This window comes from Stenella coeruleoalba, assembly GCF_951394435.1.
Source record: "Stenella coeruleoalba genome assembly, chromosome: 15".
Taxonomy (NCBI): Eukaryota; Metazoa; Chordata; class Mammalia; order Artiodactyla; family Delphinidae; genus Stenella; species Stenella coeruleoalba.
The window spans coordinates 71084270-71104338 of NC_137161.1; the positions used below are offsets into that span (position 1 = coordinate 71084270).

General features: G+C 51.1%; 1 protein-coding gene across 2 annotated transcripts in view; it reads right to left on the reverse strand.

The window, feature by feature from the left end:
• The window catches only part of GSG1L (GSG1 like), a 216745-nt gene that overhangs the window by 19462 nt on the left and 177214 nt on the right, over window positions 1-20069 (reverse strand). For both annotated transcript variants that reach the window (XM_079899133.1, XM_079899134.1), the window contains exon 5: window positions 6304-6471. In XM_079899133.1, the coding sequence (XP_079755259.1) occupies window positions 6304-6471 (168 nt within the window). The remainder of the gene's footprint in view (window positions 1-6303; window positions 6472-20069) is intronic.

The window sequence follows — 20069 nt, forward strand, 5'->3', positions numbered from 1 at the left end:
GGCCATGCAAGCAAGACCAGTGGCAGCTCCTAGAGGACAAATGTCACCTTGGCCAACAGACTGACCAGCGACCTCCCCACAAGGCTCCTTCCCCTCTGCTGTCACCCTCTCCATCCATCCCTTACTTGGGAATAAAGAAGGGAGTGGACCTGTATCCTTGCCCTGTGGAACTTGCATCCATGGCCAGTGCTGAGAGAGGACGGGCGGGGGAATTCAGTCCAGTTCAGAATCGATGCTTGAGGACTTCCTTGGTGGCGCAGTGGTTAAGAATCCGCCTGCCAATGCAGGGGACATGGGTTCGAGCCTTGGTCCAGGAAGATCCCACATGCCGCAGAGCAACTAAGCCCGTGCGCCACAACTACTGAGCCTGCACTCTACAGCCCGTGAGCCACAACTACTGAGCCTGCGTGCCACAACTACTGAAGCCTGCGCACCTAGAACCCATGCTCCACAATAAGAGAGGCCACTGCAATGAGAAGCCCACGCACCGCAACGACGAGTAGCCCCCGCTCGCCGCAACTAGAGAAAGCCCGTGCGCAGCAACGAAGACCCAACACAACCAAAAATAAGTAAAATTGATTCTAAAAGAAAAAGAAAAAAAAGAATCGATGCTTGAGGTAAGATCTGCAGGCCCAGAACCAACAAGGCGAAGAATGGGGGGCACCCCAGATAGAGAGGACAGCCATCCTGAGGTTGCATGGAAGCAGAACGACTCTGTCTGGGGAACTTCCAGGGGAGGGGCAGCTGTGTGCAGGCGAAGGGGGCCGGGTCCACAGGGAGGCTCATAAGTTATGGGGGGGGGAACTGGGCCTTTGTCCTGAGGTTGTGGGGGAGGCACTGCAGTGTTTTAGCAGAAAGATGAGGGTAGAGGCACCCTGATCACATTAGCATAGTGAAGAGGCTTTGGCTGCTGGGGGAGGACAGATGTGGGATTTACATCTCACCTCCACATAGGAGGTGAGAGCTGCTGCCCTGGACGAGGATGACGGGAGTGAAGACAAAGAGAAGTGACCCACCGTAGGGGAAAATCACTGGATTTGGGGTGTCCTGACATGATGTGCAGATGTCTGCTTGCACAAGCAGGACCACCCTGGGGAGGAGTGTGGAAATAGGACCAGGTTTGGGGGAGACCATCATGAGTGGGTACTGGCTGTGTTGATTTTTGATGCCTTTGAAGATCCAGAGTGGAAACACCAGGGAGGTGGCTGGATATGGGGCTGGGGGTCAGGAGGGGACTAAGAATTCAGGAGTCCTGGTGCGTATGTGGCCGCTGAGGCTAATGTCGAGGAAGGGCCTAAAACTGACTTTGGGAGCATCTCCATTTAACAGAACAAGGAGGAGGGGGTGGGAAGGGCTGCCTGGAGACCAGAAGAGTGGCTGGTGGGAGCTGGGCGGGAGGGTGTGTGCACATCATCTAGGCCTCTGGGAGCTGGTTCAGCGGAGTCAGGGGTGGAGGGCAGCTTGCAGTGGGTCGAGCCATGAGGGGAGGTGAGGAGGTGAAGACCAGCCCTTCCAAAGGTTCGTGACAACAGACAGAAGAGAGAGCAGAGCCAGTGGGGAGTGGGGTCCTTACGGCCCTTTCTGCTCCAGCCATGGGGATGGGTAAAGAGGGGGTGGTCCTCCACTATGCCAGAACGACTTATGTCCAAGCCAATCGCCCCCAGGTTGGGGTGCAGCTTCTCTGCATCTGCCCAGAGCCCCGTGAGGCCTGGCACCCAGGAAGGAGGCTTGGGGACGGTCCCCATGCCACCTTCTCATCCCAGTAACATCCAGTCCGCTACTGCGCCAGCACCGCCCCCCACCCCAAATGCTGTGGGAGGACGAGAGAGATGAGACAGCCAGGCCGAACTCCCACCCATACCCTACTCTCAAATCACACCAAACTGCTTAGAGTTTCCTAACTACCCTTGCGTGTTGCCCGTCCTGGCCTTTGCTCGCACTGTTGCCTGTGCCTGGGAACGCCTTCTCCCACCCACTGCCCATCTGGCCATGCACACTGTGCGTACCTTTAAAAACCTGGCTTGAGGGTCTCGTCTGTGAAGGCTTCTCTAGCCTCTGCCTTTCCCAGGGTGCCCAGCCCTCCACCTGGAGTGACCTCCAGGAGACCCCATCGCGGCACCCAGGGTGATTTGCTGCACTCCCTAGACCAGAGCGGGGGGGCCGGCAGGTGATGGAAGAGGCTGGAAGGCTCTGAGGTGAGTGACTCACCTGGGGACTCACAACTAATAAACTGCAGAGCTCATTCCAGCCCTGGTCTATTTCCTCGTGGCTTCCACAGGGTTAAGTGAGAGTGTACAGGTAAGGCCCTCGAACAGTGCTTGCAACAGAGGGGACTGCACCACTATAACGAACAATATAATTACTACGGATAGTTGATAACTTGTTGAGCATCTGTGGCTCTAGGTGTCAGGGACAGAGCGGAAGCCAAGAAAGCTCACTGCTCTGGCGTGGAGGCAGATAAAGTGCGTGCACAGGTTCAGAGACTGGGACACGCACCTCACGCCCTGGAGCAAGGGCATGTGATGGGGTGATCTGACCCTGGGGAGGGCAGCTGCGCTCCTCCCTGGAGGCCCCGGCCCTTTGCTCCCACCCACCCACGGCGGCTTCCCCGGGAGCGGGATGCTGGCTCAGTTGAATTCCCCCTGGAGTCCAATCCAACAGGGTCTCGTTTCCTTCCCCGCATTGTTAAACGAGATCTGAACGTCAAACATTCAAGAAAGCCCCCATGTGCAGATATTTACCTTTCGTCCTGCAGCTTTCGACCCTCCCCTGGGAGGCCCGATTAAGACGCCCTTCTTGGGGACGATAGGCAGGGTGAGGCTGGGAGGGTTTAATGCCAGACGTTTCTCAGAGCTGGGACAGGCAAGTTTGTTCAGAGGAAGCAGGCTCGCCCTCCCCCACAAGCCCAACATACAGGGGCACACTGGCCCCTACACATGCATACGCGCGTGCACACACACACACACACCCATACCTTTCTTCCACACACCACTACATTTCACAACCTCTGAAAACGGTTCGGGATCTGCCCGATCACTCTTCAGACTCACAACTGGCTCCTGCAGAGAAAAATCCAGCAGGACAGGGACGGGGTGCAGTGGGGTGGGCGGCAGTACGGGCCCTCCTACTCCATCAGCCTCCACAGGGCACCGTCTTGTCCTCAGTCAGGGGTGGCTCTCCGCTGATAGGAATGGCAAGGGCGGGGGCGGGGGGCGCCTGGGAAAACCTGCACCCTCTCCAAGGGCACGTCTTATCCCACAGCGCTCTTCCGTATTCACAGCCCACCTCGCACCTCACCCACCTGTTTGCTGTGGTTATTTTTTATTTTTATTTTTTTTGTGGTACGCGGGCCTCTCACTGTTGCGACCTCTCCCGTTGCGGAGCACAGGCTCCGGACGCGCAGGCTCAGCGGCCATGGCTCACGGGCCCAGCCGCTCCACGGCATGTGGGATCTTCCCGGACCGGGGCACGAACCCGTGTCCCCTGCATCGACAGGCGGACTCTCAACCACTGCGCCACCAGGGAAGCCCCTGCTGTGGTTATTAATGTGCTTCTTAGATGCCCAATATCCACAACACTGTCTTCCCCTCCATCCTAAGCTGGTCATTCTCAAGCTTTGTACTTTGTATCAGTCGCAGAAGGGACACCTGAAATGCCCTCCATGTGCCACGCACTGTGCTTACCACGTGACCTGGGTCCAATTTGAGCCTTCCCGAGATGACGAGAGCTCTGGGTTCTCCTACTGTAGGTCAGCGGAAATCGACCCAGAGGCGCTCAGTGACTTGCCCCAAGTCACATAGCAGTGAGAAGACAGAACTGGAAAATTCAGGTCAGGGGGGCCCTCAAACCCCTATTCTCTCCACAGCACGCCCTGTTCCCCAAGGAGTAAGAGACGTGGGCAGGGGGCTCAAGGATCTCTTCCCTCACGTCCCTGGCTATGGTTTCAGGGACTCTGGCCACTGCAGGAGTTCAGCCCTGCTGCTGGGTCCCCACAGACCTGTGTAGACATCTGTCTGTGTGCTCTGAGCTCTTTGCAGAGAAGGTACCAAAAAAAAGAAAGAAAGAAAAAAAAATGAACAGCCCAGCTAAGCTGAAGTGTTCTCCTTGGAGAGGAAGGGAAATAAAATTTGATGAACCTCTGCATAATGTTCAAGTTATGAACGTGTAAAGTGATATTCTGCACATATGCTGGGAAGCATTTATCTTCTCCCACATCGTTGGGGCCTGAGCTGTTCAGGACCAGCGAACAGCAGCTTCTGGCTGATGAGGTACAAAGAGGTCCTGTCTTCTGCCTCAGGAGAACGAGGGAGCCCATGATGCTCCGGGCTCTCCCACAGCCCAGGTGACAGAAGATGCGGTGTTCATGGGGCAGCTTTAGACACAAGGCTGCCCACGCAGCTGCTGTAAACACTTCCTGAGCACCTACTACGGGTCCCGTGCTCTGCCAGTCATCACCACCTTCCTAGTGGACGGGCTCTTTCCACAGCCGTGAGCAAGGCGGGCCTGTGTGCCAGGCTGGCCTGACCTCCCTGACCACACCTGACAGGCCCAGGACTGGACAACTGACCTGGGACTTTGATGAAGGGGCACTGGGATGCTGAACCTGCCCAGTGATGGTGGGGCTTGAGCTGAAAGTGGACGAGGCAGTCAGGGCTGAGGTCTCCAAAGAGAAGTATTCAGCCAATCACACACACACACACCCCAAACTAACCCCCAAAATGTTAAATGAGCACCTATTAGGTGCCTGGCCCAGTCCTCGGTGCTCAAAATACAGTGGGGAAGAAGTCAGCAGAGCCCTTCCATCATGGAGCTCCCGGTCTACAAACTACCAAACAGATAAACAAATAAAATAATGTCAGGGGCTTCCCTGGTGGCACAGTGGTTGAGAGTCCTCCTGCTGATGCAGGGGACACGGGTTCGTGCCCCGGTCCGGGAAGATCCCACATGCCGCAGAGCGGCTGGGCCCATGAGCCATGGCCGCTGAGCCTGCACGTCCGGAGCCTGTGCTCCGCAACGGGAGAGGCCACAACAGTGAGAGGCCCGCATACCGCAAAATAATAATAATAATAATAATAATAATGTCAGGTTGTGTAGGTGCTATGAAAAAATAGCAATGATAAAGAGTGACTAGGACAGGGTGTATGGGGGTGTACAAATTTAGATGAAGTGATTAAGGAAGGCTTCACTGAATACGTGACATCTGAGCCATGACCTGAGTGAGCCAACCAGGTGAGCACTCCAGGCAGGGGCACAGCAGGTGCAAAGGCCCTGAGGTGGGGATGAGCTTGTAGTGTTCAAGAGACAGAAAGGAGGCTCATGGGGCAAGGGAGAGATGATGGGGTCTGCAGCAGTCAGAGGGAGGTTCTGGTGTGGCCCCCACCATTCTCCACCGTGCTACTTCTTGACTTAAACCCTTCCATGTGCCCCACGAAGAGTCCAACTCCTCAGTGCTGCCCAGCTCCACAGTCTCCTTCCCCCTTTTCCTCCTCAGACTCTGTCATCAGTCCTGAGAACCTTTCAGTTCCCTGCCACCAAAAGGCATTATGGCATGTCCAATCAGCTCCCCCAAAGCAGGCTGTGATAAAGATTTGGGTACAGGTAGTTTATTTAGGAGATGGTCCCAGGAAATATGATAACCATTTGCTTGTCCTTCCACCCATGCATCCATCCATCCATCCATCCATCCATCCATCCATCTATCCATCCATCCATCCATCAATTCATCCACATAACCACCCACCCAACCATACATACATCTGTCCATCCGCTCAACCGTCCATCCATCCATCCATCCATCCATCCACCTACTATTTATTGCCATCTTCTCTATTCCCAGCTGGACTCTAAGGACTCAGGTGATCAGATGTGGTCCCTGACCTTGAGGAGCCCTCCTCCTCTAGCAACCGTCACGGATCCCACTGCTGAGTCTTTTTTTTCACTCAGTGCTGTGACACAGCCCAAGAAGGAAACCTTGGTTCTGCCTCTCTGTGACCCTATCTTGGTTCTAGGAAGCATGGGGCCCAAGGGCAAACACTCAAACTTGATTCCCTTCTTGGTTTCTCAGGCTCTGTTCACATAAGCCCAAGGCAACCTCATGCCCCATAAAACATTAAAATGTCCCAGAAATTCCAACATAGTGGGTCCAAACGCTGCCTCACCCAGCCTGCCCCTTCCAACCCGCAACCCCCCAGAACACTTCCGTCAGATCACTCTAGTTTTCGAATGGCGCCCTGTGGCCACTGAGGCCGGGCCTCGGGCTTCTGATTCCCAGTGGTGGCCAGAGGTGACCCCATGTGCACTGACCTCTCCCGGAAGTACTTGATGGCCTCAGGGTCTATGAAGGTCGGCTCCTCCCGGTAGCCCTGCTCAAAGACCTTGCGCTTGTGCCGGAACTCAATGACCGTCTTGGTGTAGGAGTTGAGCGTGGTGACAGAGGCTGCCATGCAGCAGGTAAAGGAGCCCCACGCCAGGCTGCCAAGAGACGAGGAGAGAGGTGCCACGGTGAGGGTGGGCAGGGGACAGAAAACCACACCCACCAGACATCCGGACCTGAGCATGTGCTGCTGCAGAGAAGAGTAAGACTTGATCCCTGCCCCACCCGTGGTCTGGCCTGGGAGACAGCATTATCTGTACACTGTGATGCAGACACCACAGAGGTCATCACTGGGAGGCAAGAAGAGAGCGAGTCATTCCATCCACAGGTTGGCATCAGGGAAAGTGACCAAAATACAACAACGCCTGCAGTCGGTCTTGGAGGATGAGTGAGAGTTTACTAGGGGGAACAGCATTCCAGGAGGAGGGAAGAGCACGTGTAAAGGCGTGGAGACAGGAGGCAGTAGGAAGCACGCCACAAACCGTAGGAGGTTTGAGGTGCCGAGTGAGGGGGTGTGAGGTTAGTTGGAGTTGATGATGGAAAAGCAGAGGGGGGTCAGATGCCCTAGTAGCTGATTTTCCATGAGAGTTAATTCACCCTTGTTCCCGAGTGACCTTGGCAAAGGTGTTTCGCCTGTCTGCCTCATAGAGTAAGTACCATGTCACAGGCCTGTTGCAAAGATTAAAGGAAACGACCCATTAAAAATATCTTAGAACAGCACCTGGAAATAGTAGGCACTCAAGAAAGGTTTGCCCTCATTACTGCCATCACTATTATCAACATCCTCACTACCCACTTTTTTTTTTTTTTAAATTGGGATAGAGTTGCTTTACCGTGTTGTGTTAGTTTCTGCTGCACAGCGAAGTGAAATCAGCCATATGTATACATAGATCCCCTCTTTTCTGGATTTCCTTCCCATTTAGGTCCCCACAGAGCACTGAGTAGAGTTCCCTGGGCTACACAGCAGGTTCTCATTAGTTATCTATTTTATACATATTAGTGTATATATGTCAGTCCCAATCTCCCCATTTAGCTGACTTGGTTTCCAAGCTCTTTCTCTGTTAGATTAAGGCTCTCTGCTCACACTTCCTCCAGGCACAGCTGGGGACTCCTGGCTGCGCTCACCTGATGTGGATGTCAACCAGAGCTGGAGAATCTGTCCTGTCCACATCTGGAGAGAAGGGAAGGGGGGTGTGGAGCTAGGAGAGTCAGCTGGCCAGGCTGCTGGTCTTCTCTGCTCCAGCGTCCACTCTAGAAATGGCCTCCTGCCTGCTTCCTCTGATCAAGACCGTGCAGTAACATGTAGAACCAGAAGTGGGGTACCCGCCTTGCTCCAGTTGCACCCAGTCTGGTTCCCAGGTACCTGTTGCCCAGTCTCTGTCTTGATAACTGGTTTCCTACACATCAAGGGCTCAGTTTTGCTGCTGCCAACGCTGCGCCGTCTCAGGGCCTCCAGCCTCCCCTTCCACCAGCCACCCATTGGGTCTCTCAACATCACCACCCCTGCATTCCTCAAGGTCAGTGCAGCCCACCTCCCATACCCACTGCTCTTCTCTGTGTCAGCCTCAGAAGGAAAGCAAGGGGAAATCTGAGGATTCCGCCTTTCTCCCAGGGATCCCCATTCATCATCCCTCCCTTATCGCAAAACCCTTTGGGAGGGGGCTTCCCTGGTGGCGCAGTGGTTGAGAGTCCGCCTGCCGATGCAGTGGACGTGGGTTCGTGCCCCGGTCCGGGAAGATCCCACATGCTGCAGAGCGGCTGGGCCCGTAGGCCATGGCTGCTGAGCCTGCACGTCTGGAGCCTGTGCTCCGCAACGGGAGAGGCCACAACAGTGAGAGGCCCACGTACCGGAAAAAAACAAAAACAAAACAAACAAACAAACAAACAAAAAAACCTTTAGGAGATTCCCCTGTTTTTTCATCAGAAACTAATTTAGGTCCTCTAGAAACTCTGAGTATCTATAATAGACAGCTGCAGGGTGTCAGTCTGGCCCCTCGAAGAACTGCCCTGTCCATCAAAGGGCGTAGTAGGTGACCCCACCCTACTGTTCACAGATGATTGGAGGAGGGCCGAACATCTGTCCCAAGCTGGTCCAGTCAGATACATTGTTCTCTTCTGAACAATGAAACTGAAGAGTCTAGCTCAATCTGGGATGTCTGTTTGAACTAGAGTGATGGAAATTCAGAACATGAGGACAGAGAATGAAGAAGCAGGCTTTTTCTGGGATTCCATGAGTACACGTCTGTTGGTTTGGCCTGACCAGCACCCATTCTGTAAAGGGACCACTACTCCCCTCCTCTTGGGCCGTGTGGTTCCTGTGGGGTTGGCCTCACCCTCAAACTTTAGGGGTGTGCACATGACCTAGGCCTGGCCAAGGAGAGTGTCACTTCCATCTGGCCACAGTAATTGGTTCAGGGATGGATATGTGACACCCTGATGAGGCTATCGAGACTCATTCCCAGGACTTTTGCTGAAGCTATTGGGAAACAGGGCTCATCTTTTTTCTGGGGTGCCAAGCTGGTGGGATTTGAGCCAGGAGCTGCTGGAGCCCATTTGGTCACACACACACCCCCACCCTGAGAATGAAGCTGACTCAAAAGGAAGCAGAGCCGCAAAAAGGAGCTATAGATCCCTGAGTTGAAGCCATTACTCCTGGACTTTCAATTATAGGAGCCCAAATGCCTTTTTTGGATTTTTTTCCTCCCTCAAGCCAGTTTGAATTGGGTTTCTTTCATTGGCAACAAAAGTTCTTATACAATTACTTTCTATAAATTCCCTTCTTTTGCATAAGTTCCCTTTGAAGTAATTTTCTCGTCTTTACAACCAGGGATCTTTACTCTGAACAGGTCTAACTCTCAACTCTGATGACTCAAGCAAGATGGCGCATCACATTTTACCACATACCCCTGTTTAATTTCACCACAGTCCTCATAACACCCTGCACTTCTCTTGTGTTTTCTTTTTCTTCTTGTGCCTTTTTATCTATTATTTTTTTATTCTTTGTTTTTATGATTATTATTATTATTTTTTTTTTTGCGGTACGCAGGCCTCTCACTGTTGTGGCCTCTCCCGCTGCGGAGCACAGGCTCCGGACGCGCAGGCTCCGGACGCGCAGGCTCAGCGGCCACAGCTCACGGGCCCAGCGGCGCCGCAGCATGTGCGATCTTCCCGGACCGGGGCACGAACCCGCGTCCCCTGCATCGGCAGGCAGACTCTCAACCACTGCGCCACCAGGGAAGCCCCTATTCTTTGTTTTTAAATTAAACATTTTATTTTGAGATCATTACAGATTCACATGCAGTTGTAGGAGGTGATTCAGAGAGATCCCTGTGTACTCTTTACCCAGTTTCCCCCAATGGTAACATCTTGCAAATATAGTAACAACCGGGATAGTAACACTGATACAGTCAGGATACAAAACATTTCCATCCATCACCACAGTGATCCCTCCTGTTGCCATTTTATAGGCATACCCACATGGCTCCCAGCCTCTGGCAACCACTCATCAGTTCTTCGTTCCTATAATCTCGTCATGTCAAGAATGCTGCAGTAACGGGGTCACCCCGTCTGTATGTTTGGGGTTGCCTTTTTTGCTCAGATTCATCCAAGTTGTGTGTATCAAGCATTTGTTCCTTTATATCGCTGAATCGGATTCCTAGAGCAACGTATGAGCTGCTCCACACTCTCACCAGCGTTTGGCACTGTCACTATTTATTAATTTTAGCTATTCTGAGAGACATGTAGAAATATCTCATTGTGGCTTTCATTTGCATTTCCCTAATGGCTAATGGTGTTGAACACCTTTTCATTTGCTTATTTGCCATCTGTGTATCCTCTTTGGTAAAATGGCTGTTCACGTTTTTTGCCCACTTGCTTTCTTTTTATAAATTTATTTATTTATTTTTGGTTGCGTTGGGTCTTAGGTGCTGTGCACAGGCTTTCTCCAGTTGCAGCAAGCGGAGGCTACTGTTCCTTGCAGTGCGCGGGCTTCTTATTGTGGTGGATTCTCTTGTTGAGGAGCATGGGCTCTAGGTGCGTGGGCTTTTAGTAGTTGTGGCTTGCGGGCTCTAGAGCACAGGCTCAGTTGTGGCGCGCGGGCCTAGCCACTCTGCGGCATGTGGGATCCTCCCGGACCAGGACTCAAACCCACGTCCTCTGCATTGGCAGGCGGACTCCCAACCACCGCGCCACCAGGGGGGAAGTCCTGCCCACTTTCTAATTGGATTGTTTTGCTATTGTTGTTATTTACTGTTGAGTTTTGAGAGTTTTTATATATCCTAGATATTAGTTCTTTGTCAAATATGTGGTTTCCAATAGTTTCTATCAGTCTGTAGCTTATCTTTTCAACCTCTTAACAAGGTTTTTCGCACAGCAGAAGTGTTTAATTTTTTTTTAATTAATTAATTAATTTAATTTTTGGCTGCATTGGGTCTTCGTTGCTGCGCGTGGGCTTTCTCTAGTTGCGGTGAGCGGGGGCTACTCTTCATTGCAATGCGTGGACTTCTCATCGCGGTGGCTTCTCTTGTTTTGGAGCACGGGCTCCACAGCGTGCCGGCTTCTGCAGTTGCAGCACACGGGCTCAGTAGTTGTGGCTTGCGGGCTCTAGAGCGCAGGCTCAGTAGTCGTTGTGGCGCATGGGCTTAGTTGCTCCGCGGCATGTGGGATCTTCCCGGACCAGGGCTCGAACCCATGTCCCTGCATTGGCAGGAGGATTCTTAACCACTGTGCCACCAGGGAAGTCCCAAAAGTGTTTAATTTTGATGAAATCCATTTTATCCATTTTTCCTTTGACGCTTTTGATGTCAAGTCTAAGAACTCTTTGCCAGGTCTAAATCCCAAAGATTTTCTCCTAATTTTTTTCTAAAAATTTTATAGTTTTACATTTTATATCGAGGACAATGATCCATTTAGAGTTACTTTTTATATAAAGTAAGGAGTTTAGATCAAGATTTGGTTTTGTTTGTTCGTCTGTTTGTCACCATTTGTTGAAAAAGTCATTCCCTGTTCCACTGAATGGATTTACACCTTTGTCAAAATCAGTTGGGCATATTTGTGTGGGTCTATTTCTGGGTTCTTTGTTCTGTTCCATTGATCTGTAGGCCTATCCTGCCACCAACACTACACAGTCTGGATTACTGTAGCTATATAGTAAGTCTTGAAACTGGGTAGCCTGATCCGTCCTGCTTTATTCTTCTTTCTCAAAATTGTTTTAGCTATTCTCGTTCCTTACCTTTCCTAATAAGTTTTAGAATAATCTGGTCTAAACCTACAAGAAATGTTGCTGAGATTTTAATGGGAATTGCATTAAACCTCTTTCCCAACTTGAGGAGAATCAACATCTTTACCGTGAACATGGTGTATCTCTCCATTTATTGAGATCTTCTTCTATTTCTTTCATTAGCATTTTGTGGTTTTCAACAAGCAAGTCAAGTAGCTGTTTTGTTAGATTTATGACTATTTCACTTTTTGAAGTGTACATGGTATTGTATTATTTAGTTTTGTTGCCCAACAGTTTTTTCTAGCTTATAGAAATATAATTGATTTTTTTGTATTTTTATCTTGTATCCTGACACCATACTGAACTCATGTATTAGGTCTAGGCATTTTGGAGGGGGTAGATTTCTTAGACTTTTCTACAGAGACAATCACGTCATCTGCAAATAGGTGTAGCTTATTTCTTCCTTTCCAATCTCTATGCCTTTTATTTACTTTTCATGCCTTACTGCACTAGCAAGAACTTCCAGCACTATGTTGAGTAAGAGTGGTGTTCCCAGTCTTAGGGAGAAAGCATTCAATCTTTCACCATTAAGTATAATGTTAGCTGTAGGTGTTTGTAGATGCTCTTTGCCAAGTTGAGGAAGTTTCTCTCTATTCCTAGCTTTCTGCAAGTTTTTTTAAAAAATCACAAATGGATGTTGAATTTTATCAAACTTTTTTCTGCATTGATTGATATGATTATGTGGTTTTCACTTTACGTCCCTTAATCTTCTGCCATCAATAATACAATTGCCTTAAATATTTCCTGAGTAATTTAGAACCACATCAGACCACATTATAATTTTTGCTTCAATCATCATGCATGATTCAGAAAATTCAAGAGAAAAAGTAAAAATGTTCTTTCTTCATTCCTAACATTCCAAGATGCCTTCTTTAATTTTTTTTTTTTTTTTCCTGTTTAGAGAACTCCTTTGGCCATTCTTTTAGGATAGGTCTGCTGACAACACATTTTCTTAGTTTTCCGTCATCTGAGAATGTCTTGATCCGCCCTTTCCTTTCCTAAAGGATATTTTTGCTAGAAATGGAATTCTGAATTCTTTTCTTTCAGGAGTTGAAATGTCATGTCACTTCCTTCTAGCCCCATGGTTTCTGATGCAAAATCCCCTGTTTAAATTGGTTTACCCTACAGTTAAGGTATTGTTTCTCTCTTGCTGCTTTCAATTTTCTTTTCTTTTTTTTTTTTTTTGCGGTACATGGACCTCTCACTGTTGTGGCCTCTCCCGTTGCGGAGTACAGGCTCCAGACGCGTAGGCTCAGCGGCCATGGCTCACGGGCCCAGCCGATCCGCGGCATGTGGGATCTTCCCAGACCGGGGCACGAACCCATGTCCCCTGCATCAGCAGGCGGACTCTCAACCACTGCGCCACCAGGGAAGCCCAATTTTGTTTTTTTCTTTGACTTCAGGTTTTTTAAAAACACAGATGTATCATAGTGTGGATTTCTTTGGGTTTATCCTGTTTGGGTATCCACTCAGCTTGACTCTGTAGGTTTATGTCTTTTACAAAATTGGGGAGTTTTTCAGCCATTATTTCTCTGAGTATTTTTTCAGCACCCTCTTTCCTCTCCCCTTCTGGCACTCCAACGTTAGATCTTTTGTTATAGTCCCAGAGGTCCTTGAGGCTCTGTTCATTTTTTTAAAGTCTATTTTCTCTCTATTGTTCAGATCAGGTAACTTCTATCTTCAAGTTCACTGATTCTTTCCTCTGTCCTCTCCATTCTGCTGTTGATCCCACTCACTGAAGTTTTTATTTCAGTTATTGTATTTTTCAGTTCTAAAATTTCCGCTTGTTTCTTCTTCATATTTTCTAGTTCTTTCCCGAGACTTATTTCTTTCCTGAGACTTTCTATTTTTTCATTTGTTTCAAGGGTGTTTGTAATTGCTTGTTGAAGCATCTTCATGATTGCTTTAGAATCTTTCTCAGATGATTCTAACATCTCTGTTATCTCAGTATTGGGATTTCGTCTTTTTACTTTCAAGCTGAGATCTTCCCAGGTCTCGATATGGTGAATGATTTTTAGTTGCAAACTTGACATTTGGGGTATTTTTTTAATGAGACTCTGGATCTTGTTTAAACCTTCTGCTTTAGCTGACTTCCTCTGACACTGTTCTGACACAGGAAGGGGGAACACTGCCTTGTTAATGCCAGGTAGGAGTAGAAGTCCAGGTTTCCCACTGGGCCACCACTGACATTCAAGATGGAAAGGTTCCTGGTTACTGCTGGGCAGGGGTGGGAGTTCTGACCCCCTTAGGCCTTTGTAGATACCACTCTGGTTGGGAGGGGCAGAAGTGCCTCATTACTCCTCCCCAATTTGCCTCCACTGACACCACAGGGAGGGGGATGTCTTCATCACCACTGGGCAGTGGCGAAAATCCTGACTCTCCACTACGTCTCCTCTGACATCACTCCAGCAGGGACAGGGAGGGTTCTTACTTGTTACTGCCTACTGGGGATGGGAGTCCAGGCTCTCCAGGTGACCTCCACTGACACTCAGGGGTGGGTAGGGCATATTACCGTCAAGCAGGGCAAAAGTCACAGCTCGCTACTCTGGTACCAGCTCGGCAGGACGTGGGCGTGCAGTTGAGTGCCTCATTATAGCCTGATGCCATGAGATCTAAACTTGGCACGAGTGGGGTAGAGCCACAGGGTGGTTTTGCTGTTGTTGTTTGGGGTTTTTTTGTTTTTGTTTTTTTCCTGTGACGGGTGACTGGGTAGAGCGGTTATTGCTAAAAGTTTTCTGTCTTGGTAGGCTGGCCCTTTTCTGGTTCTTTGACAAGAAAGCAGACTTTTAGAGGCATTTTTATGGGGTGGGGCACAGGGGGGAGTCAGTGCCTTTTGGCATTTCTGAGTTGTTGATTTCTTCAGCTCCACATCTGGGATGTAGGAGACAAAAAGTCCTCACCAGTGTGTTATCCCTTGGGTCCTTAGCCAGGCTACTGTCTTCCCTCCACCTGTCAGAGGCTTATTATGTTTGTTTCATATATAATGTCCGGGATTTCAGTTGTACTTAGCAGGAAGGTAGGGAGAAGTGTGTCTGCTCCATCTTCCCAGAAGTGCAAGTCCTTATTATTTGTTTTCGGATTGTCTTCCCCCACACTCCAGAATGTCAGCTTTATGAAAACAGGAGCTTTATTTCATTCACTGCTATTTCCTTAGCACCTGAAACAGTGCCTGGCACATAGCAGGTGCTCAATAAATATTTGTAGAATGAATAAATACAGATAAAATAAAAGCAGATAGAAAAAAACCCGTTCTGGTTTTGATGTGGGTGAGGGGTTCAGGGGTGCATCTGTGAGTCTTCAACCTCCCTGCTCCCCAAAACCCCCGGCCCTCAGGCCCCCATGCAGAGCACAGATTGAAAACTTCACGTCTGGGACGCCTGCTGGTGTTTGCAGCTTACATGGCTGGACTGGTACAGTGAGGCACGTGGGTGGTTGGCCTGGTTTTTGGAGACAAGGACAGAGTGGACACTGTGACACGGATGGGGGAGGGGAAGGGGAGTGGCTGTCAACTAACTCTCTGTCTTCTGGGAGCTATAGGGGTGGGTCGGGGGATGCTAGGGGACCAGATTCAGAGATGCATGGATGCCACCTTGAAATCCACCCCAGGCCCTGCTCGGTGGAAAGATTGTACCTGGTCACTGAGGGAGGCAGCCCCCGTCCACCTGCAGGCCAGATGGGCATAGGGTCACTGTGTGGGGCAGGACATGGTGCAGATGCTCCTAAGGTAGGCCATCCTCAGTGCGTGTGAACTGAAGGAGCCAGGAGGTGATGACGGCAGGTTCTGGGGGCCCAGCTGGTCCATCCACGGCAGCAGGGCACCCTTGGGCACCACACTGCTCTCTCCCTGCCCTGTTCTTAGAGAAAAGGAGGCCAGTGCCACCTGCCTAGGAGGGGGGATGAGTAAGAGCAAGAGATTCCTGCGGACCACACAGCCTCTCGGTAACACCAGCAAACACCCTGTCCAGTGGTTCTTTGCAGCCAAGGCTCTTCCAGAACCCCCCTCCTCCTGCTGCAAGAGATCAACTTGCTGAAATGCCAGCTCAGCCCTGCAGAGAGGGCAGGGCAGCCTGGGATCCCCAGAGAGGGAAAGGGCTAACCTGTTGTTTCCACAGGGTCATGTAGACTGAAAAGGAGGGGAGGGGAAGAAAGGAGGACAGTGGTGAGGCCACCACATGACACACAGATGGGCCCCAGAAGCAAACAGAGAGGGACCACCCTCCTGGGACCTGGCCTAACTTGCTACTCTCACTGCGTGACCTGGGACAAACTACTTAACCTCTCTGGGCATCCAGCTTTTATAAGCTACAACTCCATGATGTTCTACTACCCTCAGTCTGTCATGTGAATGCTCAGGATTGGGGTTTCACCGTGTGTGCTAGGGTAGGAGGGCCCCTTTATCCACCTCTCTCCATTTTGATCAAATGCAAAGCGGAAGTAGAAAGTGACTAGCTTTCCATTCTCCCACCATCACCAGGAAAACTGACATGTTGACATTCCAACCGGGATCACAAACTCCAATTCCTGCAAGGTCAGACAAATGACTAAGTGAGGAAATTGTAAGGCAAGGGGAGGCAACAGGGAGCAGTGGGGACTTGGGTAAAGTAGAGAGCAGGTGCCTCATCTAAAGGGGGCAGCCTCTACTCAGCTGAAGCTGACTGCTGCCATGTGGCAATGCAGGCTAGACACAGACATATCTTCCAATAGTCAAGAGAAGCCAGAAACCTGGATTTTTACGTAAAGTTTTTACGAATTTGAATGACAGAAATAAATGCAAATTAAAAAAAAATAAACCACTGTGGCAGGTCAAACAAAACATCTACAGGCTGGTTTAGCCCTGGGCTTCACGCAGTTTGGAGCCTCTAAAGCTGATTGTGTGACTCGGGCCTTTGCCCTTTCTGAGCCTGTATCCTCATCCCTCAAGTAGACATGGCAACCCCTCCAAGTGGGAGTCAATGGCAGGACCGGAAAGCTCAGGGCTTGTATAGTGCCTCCTGCTGTGCCTGGTACAAAGTTAGGTGCTGACCAACCTTGCTCTCATCCACCCCTTCCCCACACCAAGCATGTGCTGTGTCCCCGTGCCCCCCATCTGCCAGGGTCTTGCCTTGGCACTGTCATAGGTGGACCTGGAGAGAGTTAAGACAAAGAGCTGAAATAAAGGAGCAGGCAGGAGAGCTGGAGGGACCGGGGTGCAGGGCAGGGATGGGGTTCCGCAGCTTAGTGGGGCCCACGGTGGGGAGTCTGGGCGTGAGGGGAGGGTGTGGCCAGGGCTGGATCTCAAGGAAACACTAAAGTCCTGAAAACAAGCGTGAGTAGCAAGTCGGGGCAGACTGGGAAGAACGGAGCGCAAGGGGCTGCCTGCAAGCTCACCGATGTCATCCTCTTGGACATTTGGGTCACATGTCTCTCAAAAAGTGACAATGGCATTACCAAAGGCCCAATGTCATTATCACCATTTATAATCGCTGCCACTTACACTTACTGTGTATACACACTTTAAGAGCTGGGTGTCACATGGCCCTCACAATAATAACCCCATTAGACCTGCATTACCGTGATCCCTACTCTAGAGATGAAGAAGCTGAGACTCGGAGAGGATGGGTCGCTTGCGTTTAATAGCAAAACGCATCGAGCACATTCTCTGTGCTAAGTGCCTCATGTGCGTTATTTCACACAGTCTCCAAAGATGCCCCCCACCCCTGAGACACACCTCCTGGGGTTCATGCTTTGTGCACCATGTTCTCCTCGACCCTGGCCCCGTTACTCGCTCTTGACCATCAGAACGCAGCAGACGCGACACTGCGTGTCTTCTGAGGCAGGGTCCTAAAATAAACTTGCAGCTTCCACTTGGATCTCTTGGGACACTCTCCAGGGACCCAACCACCGTGCCTGAGAAGCCAGTCTCGCTGACAGCCGAGCTCCCAGTGCCAGCCAGCGCCGACTGCCAGCATTGCGAGGGGCCACCCTGGATGCCTAGCCCGGCGGGGCCCCAGAGGACTGGCCCCAGACAGCATCTGACTGAAACATCGTGGAACAGCCCGGAGCAGGACACCCAGCCGAGTTGGGTCGACCCACTGAACCATAAGAGATAATCACACATTTTTTATTTTAAGCCACTAAGTTTTCTGAGGACGTTTGATAAATCAACAGAGAACTAGAGCACCACTCACAAGAGCCCCGTGATGTGGAAACTCAGGCTGTCCCCATTTTACAGCTGAGGATACTGAGGCGCAGGGAGGGTGAGTGACTTGGCCAGGCCCACCGCTGGTGAAGGTCAGGGTCAGGATCTGCTCCCAAGCTGCCTGATTCCCGAGGCCGCCCCTCAACCACGCCCTTATGCTGCTCACGGTGGCCGGCAGTGCCCGTCAGGGCGAGGTTTGAACCCAGGCTGGTGGACCCCTAACCGTGGAACCTTCGCCTTCCCGTGCACGTGTGGCTCTCGAAAGCTGGTCCCCAACATCCGTTGAGCTCCTCAGAAGCCCCAACCGACAAGCCCCTGCAGCCCGTTCTTCCTCTCCTGCTGGGCCGGGAGACAGAGGCCGGTGCGTCTTGCCGTGGAGCTGGCCTCCTCCCTGGTGGGGGGCTGGGGGCAGAATTTTGACAAATGGCCGCACACATATTAAACAAGAGAGGTGACACTGCACAGCCCTGGCAAGGCCCCCAGATGCGAGGGATGAAAAATGGGGCTGATCTGTCTTGCGGGCCTCAGTGACAAGGAGAAATGGATCAGACCTAACAGGGGCTGCACACTGGGCACCGGCCTTAAATAAGTCAAATGGGAATTGGGTGCCCCTTGAGAGGCTGGCCTGGGGGGAGCTGAGGAGCAGGGCAGGAGGCCTGGCTTTCAGGAGAAGAAAGGTTCCCGTGGGAGACCAGCAGCCTGGGCTCCAGGCCAGGCGGAGAGCCAGGGGCTGCTGGAAAGAGAGGCACGTCGGGGGAGGGGGTCCGGAATCCTGAGCAAGTGACCCAACCTTTCTGAGCCTCAGTGTCTACATATGCAACAGGGGGGTATCGTGCGCGTTAAATTTCATGTCAGTAACGACAATATTAGAAGAACTAGTGTTCCCTGAGCATTTACATGTGCCATGTGCTATTAGCCCACCCCCTCTGAGAGGCAGAATACAGAGGTTGAGAGCGTGGGCTCCAGAGCCAGACTGCCTGGGTTCAAATCCCAGCTCCGCTGCTCACAAGCTGGATGACCCTGGACAGGTTACTTAAGTTCTCTGTGCCTCAGTTTCCCCTCCATGAACCACCTACCTCATAGCGCTGTGGTGAGGTTTCCCCACGACTGTTCTACTTAAAGGGATCAGGGTCTGTGTTGATGGGTCAAGGTCCCTTTAGGGCACATGCCTTTAGCTTTAAGGGGGCGGAGCCAAGCAGAGAGTGGGAAGGGGCAGAAAAACAGCAGGAGTGCCCACCGGTCACAATCAAAGCCTTTCTTGCTCCATTCTGACCACCTTTCCCCCAAGACGCCCTCTCACGGGCAAGTCTTTGCACCTGCCATTCCCCTGTCCAACACGCTATCTTATTCCCTCCTCCACCAGCTTGCCTGACCAAATTCTCCCCCGAGGACCCTCCCCAGGGGAAGCTGGGTCAGTGACCCTTTCTCTGTGCTTCCGTGGCTGTCTGTGACTCCCCCCACCCCGAGCCAACCACCCACATCATAGCATGGGTTCAGAGTACTGCTTGTCCATTGTCTTAAGCCCCTGTTACCACACTGTCTCAGCCACTGCTGTACCCCCAGCACCAGCTGCCCCCAAATAAGTGCTCACTCGGTTAATATGTGTTAAATGACTGAGTGGATAAATGCCCCTAGGCACCAGAACCGGACCTGGATGCCCTGCGTAACAGACAGCTGTGGTCACTGTCTTTGCCAGTGCACATTCCTCCTTTTGAGAACACCTCGCTCCGCCCTTGCCCCACCCCCAGTTATCCATTAGAGGACCTCTCCTCCATCTTCCTGTCCAAGAGTTTGGATGGGGCAACCCCACCCTCTGCACCACATGACTTAGGCCAGACAGTTAGAGCAGCTGAGTCTCCTCGGGGTCTAAATCATTGGTTGCAGTATGGTCACATGACTTAAGCTAACTCAGTGAAAGTCATAAACAAGATTTTGTCTGGCGATATTGGAAAGAGGCCCCAACTCTCTGCTGGTATTGCTACCTTTGTAACATGTAAGCCTAGAACTGGGCTTGGTGACCACATGTGCTACCACCTGGGGAAAAGCTGCTTATGAATAGAGCCGCCACAAAGAGAATGGAGTCAGAAGTGGGGAGAGAACGACTGAGTTCCTGATCCATCACCTGACCACCTGGATCCAGCTGTGCCTGAAGCAGACACTGTGGTAGCTCACCCAGCATCCATTCCACCCACTCACCATGTGCGAGTTTTGGACTCATTCCTCGTTCCAGAGGAATGGTC